Here is a 17,836-nt window from a genome sequence, read left to right as displayed (position 1 = left end):
TATATATATATGTATATATATATATATATATATATATATATATATATATATGTATATATATATATATATGTATATATATATATGTATATATATATATATATTACATACAGATATATATAATGTATATAGACATATTTAATTACCTACAGAAGTGGAAGTAATTTTACTTGTGCCCTTAATATATCATGAGTTGCAAAATGCATTTTGTTAAGAGATAAAGGAATATTGATTTATGCCATTTTTCAATTGTGTGTGGTTGGCAATATTCAAGATGTAAGTAACTTGGCTAACTGTGAACCAAGAGGGTTGCAAGGGAGGCGCGAACCAGCTCTAGGGTCGGGAGTGTGGGGCTGTGCTGGTGGTGGGTGCAGGTGGTTGGATATGACCTCACAACACGTGTAGTGTATTTTGCTACTGTCTGCTTATTTGGGTTTGGCTTTTGCCAGCCTGCACTGGGAAGTCCTTTGTTGCAACTCTGTGTTTACACAATCTTGTATTCTTTGGCACACTTACGGGTCAATTGGCAGGCAGTTGTGAGTTTATGAGCAAAGCATTCCCCATGACTAGTCGAGTCTTGTTAACACACCTTTGAGCTAAGGCACACGCCCCTTGTTGCGACCGTCCTCCACCCTGCACGTGCCACCACCTGCAACAACAACCAGCCGGGTCACAGTATGTCAGTGTGGCTGTGTCAGGCTCAGTATGCCTGGACTGCTTAGTACACCAAGTTGCCTGAGAGCCACTAACTGCTGTGGGACGCTCTGCTGCGGCCGCGTGGGATTCTCCTCACCCCCGGAGAACGGACCACTGCACAGGTCTTCTGGTCATCGGCTGTGATGAGTTGCCACCACCGCCCCTCACTGTGGCTGCGGCTGTGGTTGTGACGATAACCTCAACAATTTCACTTCATACCAACTGATTTCCCTTACCCACAACAGTCATTTACATTTAGAAATATTTAATCTTGAGCTGTTCGTTTTTGTATTGTACTTACTACTTACGCATCATAATCATACTGCGCAGAGCTTGTATCATCAGCATGTATGTTTTATGTTGTAAGGGTTTTAAAGTCCAAAAAATTAATTTCCTTCTCTGTGAGAAGATTTGCTGAAACTCGTGTATTTTAGATAGAGTTTCCCATGGCCTCCATCTTTACCTGTGACTGGAGGCCAACCTTGGTTCATACACCTCAGGTACTCTCATGGTAACACCAGCAGTCATATTTACCTTGCATAACATTGTAATAACCCATTCTGTTTATATATATATATATTTATTATTTACTATTAATGTTGTTCTTTTGTTGTTTGTGAACTGAAAATGCATACATCTGGCAAAAGAAACTGTTCAAGTTTTGCTCAATGCTTTTTGTGATGAATCATGGACAAACCACATGCATTAGTTTTTTGTATAGCAGTTGTTGTACAAAGTGAAACAATGTTTTTGTAAATTGAGAAGTCTTTTTCTCTCCATATTTACATACCTGTACATAGATTTGTAAGAGGACTCCAGGAAAGATACGGCTATAGGGAGAAAATAATTCGTTAGTCATTTCACCATCTTTATTATTATTATTATTATTATTATTAATACTTATTTTTTATATTTATTATTTGACCACTTTCACCTTTTTGGGGTAAGTGTTTAGAGAGCCATGGGATTCCTGGCCCTTGCCACCCCTGCATTCTAGTTGGTTCCTGTAACACAGAGGGAATATGAGGGTAAATTGTCCTCCATCCCCTGTTGGGCCTGAGAGTTCTCAGGGGAGACCTTTCTGCTCCAGCTGTTGAATACCTTTCCATATTTCTTTATCTGAGCCACCCCATTTATGAATAGGGTCTAAAGAGAGAGAGCTTCATGTGTTGGCACCAGTATTGCCCAGTTACACAAGTATCCTCCAACTACCTTCTATCCCCCAAAAGGAGAAACTGTACGCTGCTGAAGGGTAGCTTCAATATGCAGTCCACCGGGTTCAGATTCAGATGAGCCTGGAGGTGCAGCAATAACAACAGGGTTAGGGTGATGGGTATAAAACTATGCAGGCAAGCACAGTAGATGCTGACAAACATTACAGACAGTGAATTCCCTGTACGTTGAAACACACACATTAAATGCTGACCATACCCTGTGCCTGATTTATCTCAAAATCATGCCCATGAACCGTTGGTTTACCCTGACCCCTACCATAAAGTTTTATTTAAATCATATAAAAATTTCTTAAGTTGACCCTACCAAGTGATTTGATCATAAGGACATAAAGAGGATAACAGCAGTAACTTGGATGGCTAGCTGTGTGTTACTAGCCTACTAAAGGATAGCAAAGAAGGGTCTTCCCTGCTAATCAAACTTTTCTTAAGCTGCAGATTCAGCATCAACATTATAAGCCATGTTAACAGACAGCATTAAAGAAATATATTACTGTATTGTAAAAGGAGAACATATGACTCATAGCTGCAGCTATCATGGCATGATAATAGTTGATGACTAGGCCATAGTAAAACAAGATATTTCTGGGAAGAGTAGCAAGACAACATGGGAAGGACAAAAATAATAAATACAATAACAGTCATAGTAGTCTTAATGTACATGCAGTGTTGGCATCCTGTTCTCAAAAACTAGGTCAGCCCTGAACCCTTCCATTAAGTTAGATCCAGATCAGATAAAAACTTACTTTGCTTACACAGTGATATTAAACTCGGACCTCGACCTTTGACTTCTCAAAATCGGCGTCCCTTTTTCTTGCCTTACTGTAAACCCTCCCACTGAGTTTGGTTTGTATTGGATCAAATTTTTGTTTACCTTGCCTTGTGACCATGACCTTTGATCTGATGTTTTCAAAACAATAAGGCAATCCCTTGCTTGACCATCAGTCCATTCACCAAGTTTAGTTGATATCAAATGAAAACTGGTTGAGAAAAATTGTACATCACAACTAAGTACATAACTTATAGTCTGTGAATGACAGTAAGATGTGGAAATGTTTGTCAGCATCTAAAAAAACTAACAGTCAGACCCATATTAGCACCCTTTAATGTGGAGCTTGTTATGGGGAATGGGAAGAGTGGACAGGATAAGGAATAATGTGATCCATGAAATTCGTAGACTGTGGAAGACAGTGCACACAAGAGTTGAAGAGAATGCCCTTAGCTGGTATGATGATGTGGAGAGAATGGGTGTAATAAGATGGTGAAAAGGTGCAATGGAATGAGTTTGAAAGTGGGAGGTGTGGTAAGCCAAGAAGGTTGAAAGACGTAAGTAAGTATGAGAAAGTGAGGTATGGAAGCCAATATGGCTAGGGAACTGACAGTAGATGTTCTGGTCAGAAGAATCTTGTGTAAGTGTGGAAAGTTTTTTTTTGTGTGTGTGAGAGAGAGAGAGGCATTGAACTTACTCTAGCTGATGGGTAGGTGTGTAAATGTAAGTGTGGATGTTTGTGGTAGGTGGGGACACTCACCATCCATTCACTCGATGTAGTGCTGCTCTCAGGTTTCTGCCCTTTCCTCTCCTCCATCTTTCTTTCCTTCCATCCTCTTCTGTCTTTCTTTCCTTCACTCTTTCCTCATCCTTCTGCCAATGGGTGACTTTACACTCCCTCTTCCGTCTTTCTTTCTTTCATTCTTTCCTCTGCCTGTGGGTGACTGTACACTGAGTGACAAGCCAAATGGTTTCCTGTACACCAGGAAACAATTTATTACACTGGGTGGTAACCATATAACCAAATTTTGGCTCCTGGTGGCTTAGTAGGTAATTATTCCGCTCCCATTGGAATGAACTGGTGAATGTTTATATCCAAGGGGTGGTTGGGGTTTATTGCTCACGTAATGCCATTCATGGACGAGTGAGGCTGGTCGCTCTAATCTTAAATGTCAGGACCAACTTGCCTAGGCCCGGGCTCCTATGCTCCTCATGGGGCAATGTAGGATTGGATGATGGACAGATGGATGGATATTTATGCCTGAGAGGTGGTGCCAAAATTCCAAGATGTGAAAGAGTGTGGTACATTCATTCGGGTAGGCTTTTAATAGTTCTAAGACTGTAGATTACTGGTATTTTCTTGCTCTCTAGACTCTGTGTTACCACACCTTAAAGTGGGAAAGGGGGTTGAGAGTTGAGATGATAAATTTGTTTTATGATACATCATGCTCGTTAACCCAGTAGTGTAAAATACTGGATTTATAAGATGGTACTCCAGTTTTTGTGGAAAGGTTCATGATAACTGAAAGTATCTGTTTCAGGAATTTCATTTTTTTTCTACAGGGTGTGAAGGATGGTGTGTAGATGGTGTACAGAGTGGGATATTACACCATTAGCATGGGCCTTCATAAGATTTTTTTCTATGATGATGATAAGTGACTATTAAGATGTACAATATATCAGAAGCACCTTATTCTATCTAGATAAAATTCAAGGTAATCAGTGTATTGTTATTTTTTTTATCTTCAATGTGTTTAATAATATTTTTTGTATTTAAACGTTTGTTACATTGTGATTGCATTTTGAAGGGTACTGAAACTTATGACATATGAAAGAACAAGTTTTTCAGGTGTATAGCACTACTAGATGTCTTGCTGCTATGAAGTATTAGACTGGATTCTTGCCTTCTTTTAGTTTCCGAATCTTGTTTTACTCTGTTTTTGTGGAAAGTAGAATTGGGATTTTTATTTATTATTGTATATTCACTGTCACCAATATAAATGTATAGTATTATAACATAATAGAAACTAAGCAAGTTCTATCAGACAGTCCTTCATTGCTCCACCAGGAGCATAGGCCCTTGGGCTAGATGTCTCATTCACGACATTTAAGGCAAAAGTGACCAGTATAACCCAAACCATACGTGCTCCCTACATGTCAAGTGGGTTGGTGGAGGGTTAGTGCCCCTCCCTGTAAAACAAATAACTCAGAGTCAAATGGCCACCCCGTACGGGATTATGGCGTCTGGCAATAGATAGATAGATAGACCAGTGCCTTGTGCCTGTGTGTCATTATATGAGCAGTAAACCCCAACCACCCCTCAAATATGAATCCTAAAGCACCTTAACCCACCTGACCACAAGGCCTCCATGTGGTTATATGGTTACCACCCAAAGTGGCAAGTGATTTCTGGGTTACAAGAAGTCATGGTACCACTACATCACTTTCTTGGTACATATAAGAAGTGTTTGAAGGTGCTGTATTTGGATCATTTTGCTAAGGAAAACCAACTCCATTTTCAGCTATTTGTAGTGGTTGGATGATGAGGAATTTGAAAATGTGAGTGCATTTAAGTACTTGGGTAGTGTGCTGAGTAAGGATGGAAGTTGGGAGAATGGAGTGTTTGAAAGGGTACAACAGAGAAGAAAGGTTGCTGGTTCTTTGAAAGTAGTGATAAGAAGCAGGGAAGTGAGCATGGAAGTAAAAAGTCACTGCATGACAGTATTGTGATACCAGCTTTAATATATGGAAGTGAAGATTGGACTTTGTTGGAAGGACACAAGTCGAGTGAGAGCAATGGAAATGTTACTTGAGAGTAGCATGTGAAGTTACATGGAGAGACAGACTGACAAAAGAGGAAGTGAATGAGTGTTGTGGTGTGGATGTGGATGTGATAGAAAGCATTAGGAGAAATACATTGAGGTGGTTTGGCCATGTGGAGAGGATGGAGAACAAGAGACTAACAAGGAGAGTGTACAGTATGTGAATGAGGTGGAGGGAGGGGGAGAGGGAGGCCAAGGATGAGATGGAGGGATGGAGTGGAGAGGTATATGAGAGATGGGGGTGTGAGCTGGGAACAGGGCAGTGAAATGGCAGGGGATCAGGTGACATGGAGGCGGTTTGTTTGTGATCACCCCTTACGGGATTAAGGCATCTGGCAATAGATAGGTAGATAGATAGATTCATACAGGGTATATTTTTCTGCTTGTTGGTTAAACAAACCTTCAAAGTCACTGTAGCAAAGCATTTCAGCGTTTCTAGCTGCATTCGTTCACGTGGTTATTATGTCATAGCTCCATCCTCCTCTTGAGAGAAAAGATAGTGAAGAATGCAGTAAGAATTCTTTAAATCCCGATCATTCATTCACAACATTTACTGCATTAAGATGGATACAGTAATCAGTTTTGAGCTGAAAGGGGAGGGTTAAGGTGTGCATTGTTAGGAAAAAAAAATTACAAGCTTGATTATTCTATAGCCAAATGCCATAATCCCATAAGGGGTGGCCATTTGATTCTGAGCTAGTTGTATTATGGAGAGGGGCACTGACCCTCCACCAACCCACTTGCTGACACATAGAGAACACGAATGGGTTGGCTTTATGGTTACCACTCAGCATTGTAAATGGTTTTCTACATGAAACCATTAATCTTGTCACTCATTGTACAGCCAGCTGAAAAGGAGAGAATAATAATAAAAAGTGACATGCAAGATGGGAGATATAGGAAGACAGGAAGGCAGTTACATAAAAAGAATGATAAAGATGAAAAAAGAAGCAGGCAGTACCACATCTTGAGTGGATGATGGTCACCACCACCTACCAAAATATGAAAGTATGCATGAAGTTGCTCTTTGAGCTGTGCCTAATAACACTATGAGCACTGCTGGTCATTGCATCCTGTTACCAGAAAATCTTGATACCAGAATAATATCTTCAGTTGCTTTTTGTAACTAATGATAGGTGCTGGAGGGGGATCTTTTATGTAATGAATCCAATATAGCCAGCTGCCTGGTTCTACAAATGCCTCTCAATTCACTCCCTATCCCATGGAAGGAGGATAGTGGACTATAGAAGAGCAACTTCAGTCTGCATTCCATTGGGTTCACATGCAGATGAGCCTGGTGCCACAACAGCTGATGGAAAATCAATTGTACTTTGTAGATACAGCATTACAAATTGGAGCTGAAATGAGGGAGTAACTTATGGAGAAGTATACTGTGGAAGGTATAATACTGAACAGTACATGTACTATACCATGTATGATGCTGAAGAAGACTTGATTATGATCATGGCAATATTGAAGGGGGTACAAACTACAGTGTATGATTTCATTAGTGTTTGGGTACCCAGTAGCCCAAATAACCTCTGTGCTAATATAGTTTCACATAGCTTGTTAATTTCAGTTGTGGTATTATTTAATAACTGAAAAAATGCCTAGTGCAATTACTGTCATTAAATTAATATTACTGTGTTGCATCACATTTAGAAACTGGAGGTCTCCAAGAAAACATGCATAGACTAAGATGTGCAGTTACTGGTTGCAGTTTTATGCACTTGCCCAGAAATGTATTTATGTCATTAGCTAAGTCATCTTAAACGTCAGGACCAACTTGCCTAGCCCCGGGTTCCTACGCTTCTCTTGGAGCAATGTAGGATTGGATGATAGATGGATGGATGGCTAAGTGATTCATTTCTAAAAAGCAGTTCACTCGATGTAGGAGAGGGGCCCACTTTTTTTCTTTTTTTTTTCTGCATTTTTAACAGTCCCTTGGGAGTATGAAAGGTTGTGATGGAAAGGTACAGTAGTTTTCAAGATCAGAGGCTTTAGAAATTGCCTCCTCTCAGAACAGTTTCAGGTATAAACATAGGTACTGAAACTAATGGTTTTGTAGGATAACTCTGTAGCAGAGGAAATAATTGTAGGAATGTGATATGGTGTAGTGGAAGAGATATGTCTACCACATTGAGCTGGTATGGACCACATGAAAATACACGTTGTTGTTGTTGTTGTTGTTGTGACCCCAGGCTCATCTAGACCTGAACTTGGTGGACTGTAGACTGAAGCTGCCCTTCTGCAGTCCACTTTCCTCCTTTGGGGAGACAGGGAGGGAGTTAAGGGACATTTGTACAGTATATCTAATCAGTGAAGCCTTCTTTATTATCAGTGCCACCACATGAAGGCTTCCCTGTCCAGTATTAAAATACACTGAATATGTTACCAAGTAAAGCATTTGCAAATTGTACCACCCCTAATGCCATGCTGTCTCATGGGAACCACTTGCTGGTGGATGATTGGGTCAGAAGTGCTGGTATGATACCAGTACGTTAGTCTGATCATTGTCACCTTAACCGTTCTTCTTCTTTTTCTTCCATGTACTGTTCTGCCCACTTCTCTACCTTTGTCTTTATGTGTGGAGATCCTTTTTAGAGCTGCACATTCTCCTCAAAGGGAGAGTGACAGCCACAATTAATCTTTCTCCATGCTGGCTAAGTATGTGTCAGTGATGGATGCTATGGTAAAAGAAGTCTATATGAAAGTGGAAGTGTTTAATTTGTTTGTGCCTTGGTTCAGTTGTCATTGGTGTTAACAAGGGTTCAGATATATGCATTCATATGGAAGGACACAATAGCAGCACCCAATTTCAGAGTCTGCCATGGCATGGGATTTCAAACCAAAGACTCGTGTCAAATGTTGTTCACGAACCAAACACATTACAACTGAACCACTACGGTTTCTCTTCCAAAGTTACTTTCATCATCACTTTCAGCACACTATATAGAAGCATAATTATACCCAACTAAGACACTGAACATAATGTGCAGATTTCAAGGGTCGTTTGTTTACTGGTTTTGACAATGAGATCTTGTGTACATCTAGGCTAAGATATGTACAGTAGTAGTAAGAATGTACATAAAAAATTGGGTGATTGTTGCAAGGATCTTAGTGTGAAAATGAGAGTTTGTGGGCAGACTGAGGAAAACCTGGAATGTGATCCTGAGAAGGAACCCGGGGGTTAGAGAACATACATGTATGCTAAACTATACAAACTGTTGGACTGACTATCCACATGCTCATTGTGACCTGTTCAGTTTGACCAACATTTAAAACTGAGCAAGTGTATGTGGTCTTCCTTAACTGTATTGGTCAGTCTTTGTCACACACTGACTTGCATTATATACCTAACTTACTTGGGTTGCTATTCTATGGTTCAAAACCCTCACCAATGGATGACTACACATCTTGAGGCAGCAATTTTACACAGGTCCCTTAAGAAGAGCATGCATTGTTTTTACACTTGTGCAGGGTCCTCTTCATAGTACTGTTACTACAGTACCTTTGTTCTGTCCTCAGAAGTGATCAATGCTAAATCTTCTAGTTTATTTTAGTAGGGCTCCCTGATACTTATATGTACTTCAAGTAGTTTAACAGCAGCAAACCAGTATATGAGGAGGAAAAAGTTAAGTAAGCAATACATTGGCATGGTAAAGTACTGAATGACTGGACAAGTGGAAGCTTATAAGAACAACAATGTAGCCAAGAGATGTTTCTGCCAGTGGGATAATCCCAGAAGTGTGCAAGTTGATAACAGATGATGGAAATCATTCTTTTGTATAATATGGTAGATTTTGGATCACCCTGGTGTAGTCCTGTGAGAAGTAGTTGGATAATGAAGATAAGTAAGTTATTACTTACTGGTATATGTTTGATGAAAGCAAGGGGTATTGTGTTATGCAGATAATCCAGCTAATAAGTACCCTGCAGTATGTTTTGTCTTCACCAGATTATTGAAAATTAATACGGCACTTAAAATTTCTTTCATCTCACAGTTGCCATTTAAGAGGGAATTCCATATTGTGATGAACTGCTGCATAGTGATCCATTTGATAAGCTATTTCATTCAGTAGAGCTGTCCACCTATGTTACGTGTATGCAAGCCAGCTGATACAATACACATGTACATAGTATCAACTAAAGCCTATTTCACATGTTGAAACCAAGGATTAGGAATATGAATTCATATTACAGAAGTGTTACTTGACTGAGCACCAGTACAGTGCTGTACTATGTACTGTAAACTGGCCTGTACATACGAATATATTACTGTATACACTCAAACTGGGGCTATACAATATTCTGTACAGTGTAATGGTGTGTACATTACAGAGCAGAGGTACTCCAACATGATGTATATCATTTGTCTATTCAGCTCAATGTAAGTGCATTTCTTTTGTATTCTTAATAAAAGTCTTTTGAAAGGTCTAATTTCAGTTCACCCAGGGAGATTCAGCAAACTATGTAATGCTATATACAGTATGGTCAAAACATCAGCATGCACTAGCTTGTGTTAGTCAAGCCACTCAGGAGAAAACCTCACCAGTTTCTCTTCTCAGGCCAATCTGATGTTTGTAGTTCTGTCCCAGCCCCACCTGCTATAAAAGTGAGGGGAGAAGAGGGAGGATTATCTCAGGACCCATAGCTGAGGGACCGCACATGTCAAATGAAAATACTTTTTGGTGTTCTTTTAAATCCATACAGTGAACTGCAAAATTTTTAATGTTCCTAAACTACTAGTACAGTACTGACACTGTGGACCTTATTTGTTATGTACTGAATAAGAAAGAACTCAAGGCTAAGAGCCTGCAAGACATGTCCCTGCTCAGACATTTTTTTTTCTCCAAAATCACTTCAAACACCCTAGAAGTAATGGAACCTTGAAAAATTTTAGTTCAACTGAGACTAGGCTATTGGGATTTAACTCTGCACACACTGGGAGAATTCCCAACCTTCTGTAGCAACTTGGGGGAGGAGGGGTTAGGGGATAAGGAGTGTGAGTGAATGAACAGGCAAGATGGTAAAGAAGGGACTGGAGCATAGCAAGAATTTTTAAAATGGGCTTGCCAGGCCCACTTATGGGATGGCCCAAAGAAAACTGTTCAGGGAGCACCTGGAGGTATTCTCCCAAAATCTGCAGTGGCCAGGCATATTTTTGGGGTGGCCACGGTCATCCTGGCCAGCTCATTGGCTATGCCACTGAGAGGTGAGTGCATGGCTCTGAATGTTATATGTGGTGAGAGTTGAAGGGTAGAGATGAGGAAGAGAGGGGTAGGAATCCAGGAAGAGGAGCTGGTAAGGAGTACTGGGATAACCTGGTGGAAGTGTGTCTGAAGAGGTGGAGATAGAACTACAGTCGTTTTACCTTAACTTGGCACATATATTTTCTTTTGCAACTCATTTCACATAACTCAGTGGAAAAATAAGATCAAAATATGGCTCTCCATAATAATTCTTTGTGATAAGCATCATGTTCTGGTGTTAATCTCTTGATTAAACTATGTGTTCAGATTGGAGAGGTGGTAGTTTTAGGCCAAGTTAATATACTATAGTAATCCCCCAAAGGTTTTATAAGTGGCATTTGAAATTTCACAGCACTTCTTCCTTAACAATTCATTTCTAGGAGCTGAGGAGGGGTTTCGAGCACAATGTGACAGACCTCATTACGTCAGTGTCTTCTGGGCATCGCCCCTGATTTGTGCCCAGACATGGTGAAATGGTTACAAAGCATGGGAGGCCTCTCTCTCTCTCTAATATATATATATATATATATATATAAATATATATATAGCACCTGATGGTTTAGTGGGTAATTTTTGTGCTCCAATCGGATTGAGCCGGTGAAGGTTTATATCCAAGGGGTGATTGGGGTTTATTGCTCACGTAATGCCACTCAGGGATGAGTGAGGTTGGTCACTGTCATCTTAAATGTCAGGACCAACTGCCTAGCCCCGGGTTCCTACGCTCCTCTTGGGGCAACGTAGGATTGGATGATGGATGGATGGATATATATATATATATATATATATATATATATATATATATATATATATATATATATATATATATATGTATATATACAGTATAGACAGTAAAAGCTCGATTAACCAGAATGCATGGGGATTCTTCCTTTCCGGATGTGGAATTTTCTGGATAGCTGAATGTTACTCTTAGAAATTTTCTGGGAGGTCAAACAAATGAAATAGGGCCAAACTTGGGACTTTGCTTTATTTCATAAAGTACATTATTCAGTATTAGATACAGTACAGGTAAGATACAGTACAGGTACACTACAATACACACAAAAAACAGCAAGAGAACTGTACAGGACTGAGCACAAACCACCAAACGTTACTAAAATTATTTAAAGAAAAATTTAGCATATGTTACAAGGCAAAATAATTTTGAAAAATTAGCTGCATACACTACTTTACCCTGTACTGTACAGAACTAATAAACAATTGTAGGGGGATGACCGGTATCTGGAATATTTTTGACCCCATGCTGGATCGAATTTTCATCCCGGTTATACGGATGTGCCGATGCACTGGATGCCAGTTAATCGAGCTTTTACTGTATATATGTATATATATATATATATATATATATATATATATATATGTATTATATATACGGCTGTTTATCTAGTTATTCATGGGGGGGGGGGATCAGGGAAGTTGCATGGACAAAACTGTTGATGGTGTACAGTACATAAACTCATTTCCCACAAAGGAGTGTGTTATGCTGTGTACTCAGAGTTCAACTTCTTGCCCTCTGAATACGAGTAACTGACTTGGGTTCTTTTCAGGACCAGGTCTAGAGCATGCAACCAAAGGAACAGGGCTCAAACGCAAGCTAGTTAATCTTAAACTTATATTACTACAAAAGATACAAGTGCTGGACACAGTACAAATGACAAAGAACAAACACAATATCAATACATAAGAAAAGAAGTTGGACTACAGGAGACCAGGTAGTTGCAGGTGTCGCCCAGGTGTGGGAAGCGTCCCATCAGGTGTGCGCTCTCGAGAGAGGCGTAGGTCCCTGGTCATGTGATGGATTGTCCAATGTGGGCTGCGGGGCAGTGTCAAGGGGGCCCTTCTCTGGTGAGGCCTGGGTGCTTGTGGCGGCCCTCGGGACTGGGGCCGAATAGGGCAAGCAGGCGTGCTGCTTTGCGCCTGCCCTTGCAGGAGGAGGACGGCTCACCAGTGGGTCTGGGTAGGTCCCGGCCTGGAGTCCTGGGTGCGTCCTTTGGCGGCTGGGGGCTGCAGTCTCGCCGGTGTCAAGAGGCCATCAGGGGCTGCCTGCAGCGCCTCGTCCTTGGGGAGTCCAGCAGTGGCTAGTGACGTCGAGGCACCGGCCGTAGTGAGCACACTCCTAGGCTCACGATGGGACCACTCCAGACACTCTCCAACGGGGACTCTGCTGGGGAGCAAGCTCTGTCCCTGGGGGTGTCGGATGAGTGAGAGGGGCAACCCACTCGGCCTCTGGAGGACTGAGGTGAGCTAGGGAGGCTGCCCTTGAAGGGAGCTGCAGGGGTAGCAGACGAGGGAAGTATGGTGGACGTTCCCTCCCTGACGGGCATGGTGGGTGCCGCCACAGTTCTACTAGTCCCTGGGACAGCAGGTGAGGGAAGTACGGTGGACGTTCCCTCCCCGGCAAGCATGGTGGTCATTGTCGTCATCCTGCTCCTGGTGGTGGGCTGCAGATGAAGGAAGTATGGTGGACATCCCCTCCCCAACGGGCACAGTGGACACTGCCACAGCTCTGCTTTGCCGTGGGATGGCAGGTGAGGGCAGTATGGTGGACATTCCCCCTCCGGCAAGTATAGTGGGCATTGCCGCGGTCCTGCTCCCAGCGAGGCCTGCAGGTGAGGGAAGTACGGTGGATGTTCCCTTCCCGACAAGCACGATGGGCGTCATCATTGTCCTGCTTGGGTCTGTCGGTGAGGGAAGTATGGCGGATGTTCCCTCTCCGGCATGCACAGTGGACCTTGCCGGGGTCCTGCTGGGGACTGTGAGAGCACAAGTCCCACCCCGATCCTGGCGAGTGCTGGTCCGGCTGGAGAGTAGTGTTGCCGGGTATCGGCACGAGACCCCCATGGCTGGGTCTTCTGGTGTGGGCTGCTGGGCAATGCGGAGGAAGGCCTTTCCCTGGTGCGGCTTTGGTGGGTGTGTTGGCCTGAGTCCTGAGCAGGCACGCTTCCTTGCACCTGCTCTTGGAGGAGGACTGCTCGTCGGCTGGGCTGGGAAGGTCTTGGCCAGGAGTCCTGGGGATGCCCCTGGATGGCTTGGGGCTGCAGCCTCACCTTGATCAAGAGGCCATCAGGGGCTTCCTGCAGAGTCTCTTCCTCTGGGAGCCCGGCAGCAAGGGGCGACGTAGGGGCACTGGCTGCAGTGAGTGTATCCCCAGGCTCACTATGGGGCCGCTCCAGATCCTCTCCAGCTGCAGCTCCACTAGGGAGCTAGCTCTGTCCCCTGGGGTGTGGGGAGAGCGAGAGGGATGTTCCACTCGGCCTCTGGAGAAGTGAGGTGAGCAAGGGGCATTACCCTTGAGGAGCGCCGCAAGGGTAGTGGATGAGGGAAGAACAGTGGTCATTCCCTCCCCGACAGGCACAGTGTGCGCTGCCACAGTGCTGCTGGACCCTGGGACTACAGGTGAGAGGAGGACAGTGGCCGTCCTCTCCACGGCGAGCACAGTGGGCGTCGCTGCGGTCCTGCACCCAGTGGGGGACAGCAGACAAGGGAAGGACAGTGGCTGTTCCCTCCCCGACGGGCACAGTGGGCGCCGCCGCAGTTCTGCTTGGCCCTGGGAAGACAGATGAGAGGAGGACAGTGGCTGTCCTCTCCCCAGCGAGCACATTGGGCATCGCCATGGTACTACTCTCTGTGGGGGTGGCAGATAAGGGTAGGACAGTGGCCGTTCCCTCCCCAGCGGGTACAGTGAATGCCGCCGCGGTTTTGCCTTGCCCTGGGACTGCAGGTGAGAGGAGTACAGTGGCTGTCCTCTCCCTGGCAACCACAGTGGACATAGCCGCAGTCCTGCTCCCAGCGGAGGCTGCAGGTGTGGGAAGGACTGTGCCTGTTCCCTCCCTGGCAGGTACAGTGAACGACGACGCGGTCCTGCGAGGGGTAGTAGGTGAGAGGAGTACAGTGGACGTTGTCGTGGTCCTACTTGGGACTGTTGTTAAACAAGTCCCACCTCGATCCTGGTGAGTGCTGGTCTGGCTCGAGAGTAGTATGGCTTGAGTGTGGCGGGGTGGCGTACTCCTGCGGGCTCCGTTGAGGGGAAGAGGGGCGCACGGTGGCAGGGGACGTATGCCCGTCTCGCTCGGGCCCTTTTCGCGCCTCCATCACTCCATGTGGTCTCCCCTTGGTGCTGGTATTTCACATTGCATACAGTTAGTGATTGGACGTTCGTAGGTGTGGCCACACCGTGGATTCTGGGTGTAGCCACATGCCCTTTGATGAAAATAAGTTACACTCTATGTTATAAAGTACTTGATATAAAAAGTAGGCCTATGAAAGATTCACTAAGATGTGACAACACTAAGCATTTCAAGAAATTTTTGGCTAATTATTCAACATCTGATTACTGAAAAAAAAAAAAAAAGTGTGCTATACATCATCAAATAAAACGTAGGTTTGGCAAAATGTGACAAAAGTCACCGACCTAGAAGCTTTTCTGTGGAGGAATAAATGTTATCGCTTCTAAGATCGGATACAACAGAGGATTGTCGTCAGTTTTTCTAAAATTGGCTTTCATTGATAGCACTGAAGCCACCTTATGTTTAAATATATATACAAGAAGAAAATCTGACGTGTAAGTTCCATTACAGACGCAGAAACAAATATTTTAATTTACAATGAGAATTTAGTGGATGTGAAAGAAGCATCTGATTCACTGGTTGTCAACACCCAGCGGCCAGCAGTTCTACCTCTTATCACGCTGAAAATGGACAGTAAAGGCAGAAAAATAGTGGTGTGCGACAACGGTACTGGGGTAAGTACTACATCATGGTAATGTTATGTGTTGTTCGTATTATTCTGGTGAATAAATACGAAAATACTTCAAGTGACAGGAACCGGATGGGGCGGGTGGAGTTATCAGTGTCATTCCAGCTTATAGGTATTTCATTGTCTCACAGGCACTCAGCATTATGTTGTATAAATATATTGCTTATGACCGTAACTGCTGCAGTGTTAGTAGGAGTATCTGTTGGCTAAAGTGAGCCATAGATATAATTTGGTAGGGTCGAATTACCAGAGCTGGGCACCACAATAAAATTCAACAACGCAGTCACAATACCGCAACCTCTTACCCTTACCTTCTGCAATCGCAATTCTGCTATAAACTTGGAATGTGCAGCTCCGCTACCTCAGTACTGCAACTGCAATCCAGTTTCATAGTTTTTAATACAAGGTGCACAAACTGGGGGTAAGGGTAATGTAGTGAATTATTGTATTTATAATCTATTTATGACATTAATTTCCCGCAGTGACACTCAGTTGCTGTGACCCTCACTACTCACGAATGACTTCATTCATAACTTCACTTGGACCACTTCTTAGAGTCCTCACTGACTCAGAAGTTCACACTCGTGACACTTGACACTTCTTCACACCCACACGTCACAACTGCGTGATTAGCTATGCATGCCACAAAATTTGTTGCCACGCTGGCTTATAATATGTCTTATTGTATCGTATCAAATCATTTCTCCTGGTATCACCCATCCCTACTGCTAACTGATGCAGCGACGCCTCGCCTGCTGCCACTGCTGGCTGGGAATCCTGTTCAAACTTGATATTCATGAGTCATGCTGCAGCCTGTACTAACCGACACCAACTGCCAGATGGGAGATTGCTGACAGGATTGCGATTGCCAAAGTACTTCTGCATTGCAATACAGCAAGTTTCGGACAAGTTTGCCGCTATCGCAATGCTGCAACTGAATCATGCGGTCCGCAATTGCGGAAATTGCGGTTTGCTGAAGTGATTGCGGAGGTGCTCAACTCTGCCAATTACAGATCACAAGGATACCGTAGTCTATACTGTGCTTTTGTATTCTATCCGTAGGCCTATTACAGTATTCTGTCAATGGTGGAATCACTGGTTTTCACAGTACAGTACAGTATTTGTTGAAAGTCCATAAAAGTTTGACAAGTGTAGATTTTAGTGAATTTCATTAATTTTTATTAGTCTCCTTGGGGTTGGTTAAAAGAATAGTCCTCATACCCATATTCAGTTATTATTACAGCTTCAGTTCTTGTTGGGTCTCATAAAATTTGGTGTGTATTATTGCATTCTCATATCAGTAGGACAGAATGCTATATTGCTCCTGTCGTTGCAAATGGACAGGAATGAAAATCTTAAAATTTGTGCCATGCTTGGGTTTTGAGCCCCAGACTCGATGTGCACTTAGATCACGAGAAAACATGTGGCCCTTGAGCCACCATTGCTTCAGGATTATATTTGGTACCAGTATGTATATTTTAACATTCTTGAACAGTTTTTGTTTATGACATGATCTGCAAGGTTTTGAGCTGATACATGTGTAGGGCATTTCATTATTATTATTTTATTTTATTTTTATTTTTTTGTAGTTCACACATTTCCACCCATCTAACAGTACTTTTGTTCAGAATTTGAATACAGTACTGACTGTGTGTATTATTTACAATTTGAGTTAAATTTTACCTGATATTTACCTATCTGTCTATCTATCTATTGCCAGATGCCCCAATCCCATACAGGGTGGCCACAAACAAATCACCTCCATGTCACCCTGTCCCCCGCCATTTCACTGCCCTGCTTCCAACTCACACCCCCCTCTCTCATATACCTCTCCACTCCATCCCCCCCATCTCATCCTTGGCCTTCCCCTCCCTCTCTCCCCCTCCACCTCACTCACATACACTCTCCTTGTCAATCTCTCTCTCTCCATCCTCTCCACATGGCCAAACCACCTCAGTGTGTATCTCCTAACTCTTCCTGTCACATCCACATCCACACCACAATGCTCCTTCACATCCTCATTTGTCAGTCTGTCTCCGTATGACTCCACAGGCTCCTCTCAAATAACTCATTTCAACTGCTCTCACTCTTAACTTGTGTCCCTCCAACAAGGTCCAAGCTTCACTTCCATATGTTAGAGTTGGTATCACAATACTGTCATGTAATAACTTTTTCACTTCCATGCTCACTTCCCTGTTTCTCATCACTGCTTTCAAAGAACCAGCAACCTTTCTTCCTTGTTGTACCCTTTCAAGCACTTGACCCTCCAAACTTCCATCCTTACTCATCACACTA

General features: G+C 43.1%; 1 protein-coding gene across 2 annotated transcripts in view; it reads left to right on the top strand.

The window, feature by feature from the left end:
* Positions 1–15,442: 15,442 nt before the first annotated feature.
* Arp2 (Actin-related protein 2) overlaps positions 15,443–17,836 on the top strand; it is a 44,344-nt gene continuing 41,950 nt past the window's right edge. For both annotated transcript variants that reach the window (XM_080281391.1, XM_080281390.1), the window contains exon 1: positions 15,443–15,527. In XM_080281391.1, coding sequence (XP_080137517.1) covers positions 15,480–15,527 — 48 coding nt within the window. In that variant the 5' untranslated portion in view covers positions 15,443–15,479. The remainder of the gene's footprint in view (positions 15,528–17,836) is intronic.

Source organism: Coenobita brevimanus, chromosome 89 (assembly GCF_032717465.1).
Source record: "Coenobita brevimanus isolate Jiangsu-jjx chromosome 89, ASM3271746v2, whole genome shotgun sequence".
NCBI classification, from domain to species: domain Eukaryota; kingdom Metazoa; phylum Arthropoda; class Malacostraca; order Decapoda; family Coenobitidae; genus Coenobita; species Coenobita brevimanus.
This window is presented reverse-complemented; position numbering and strand designations above follow the sequence as displayed.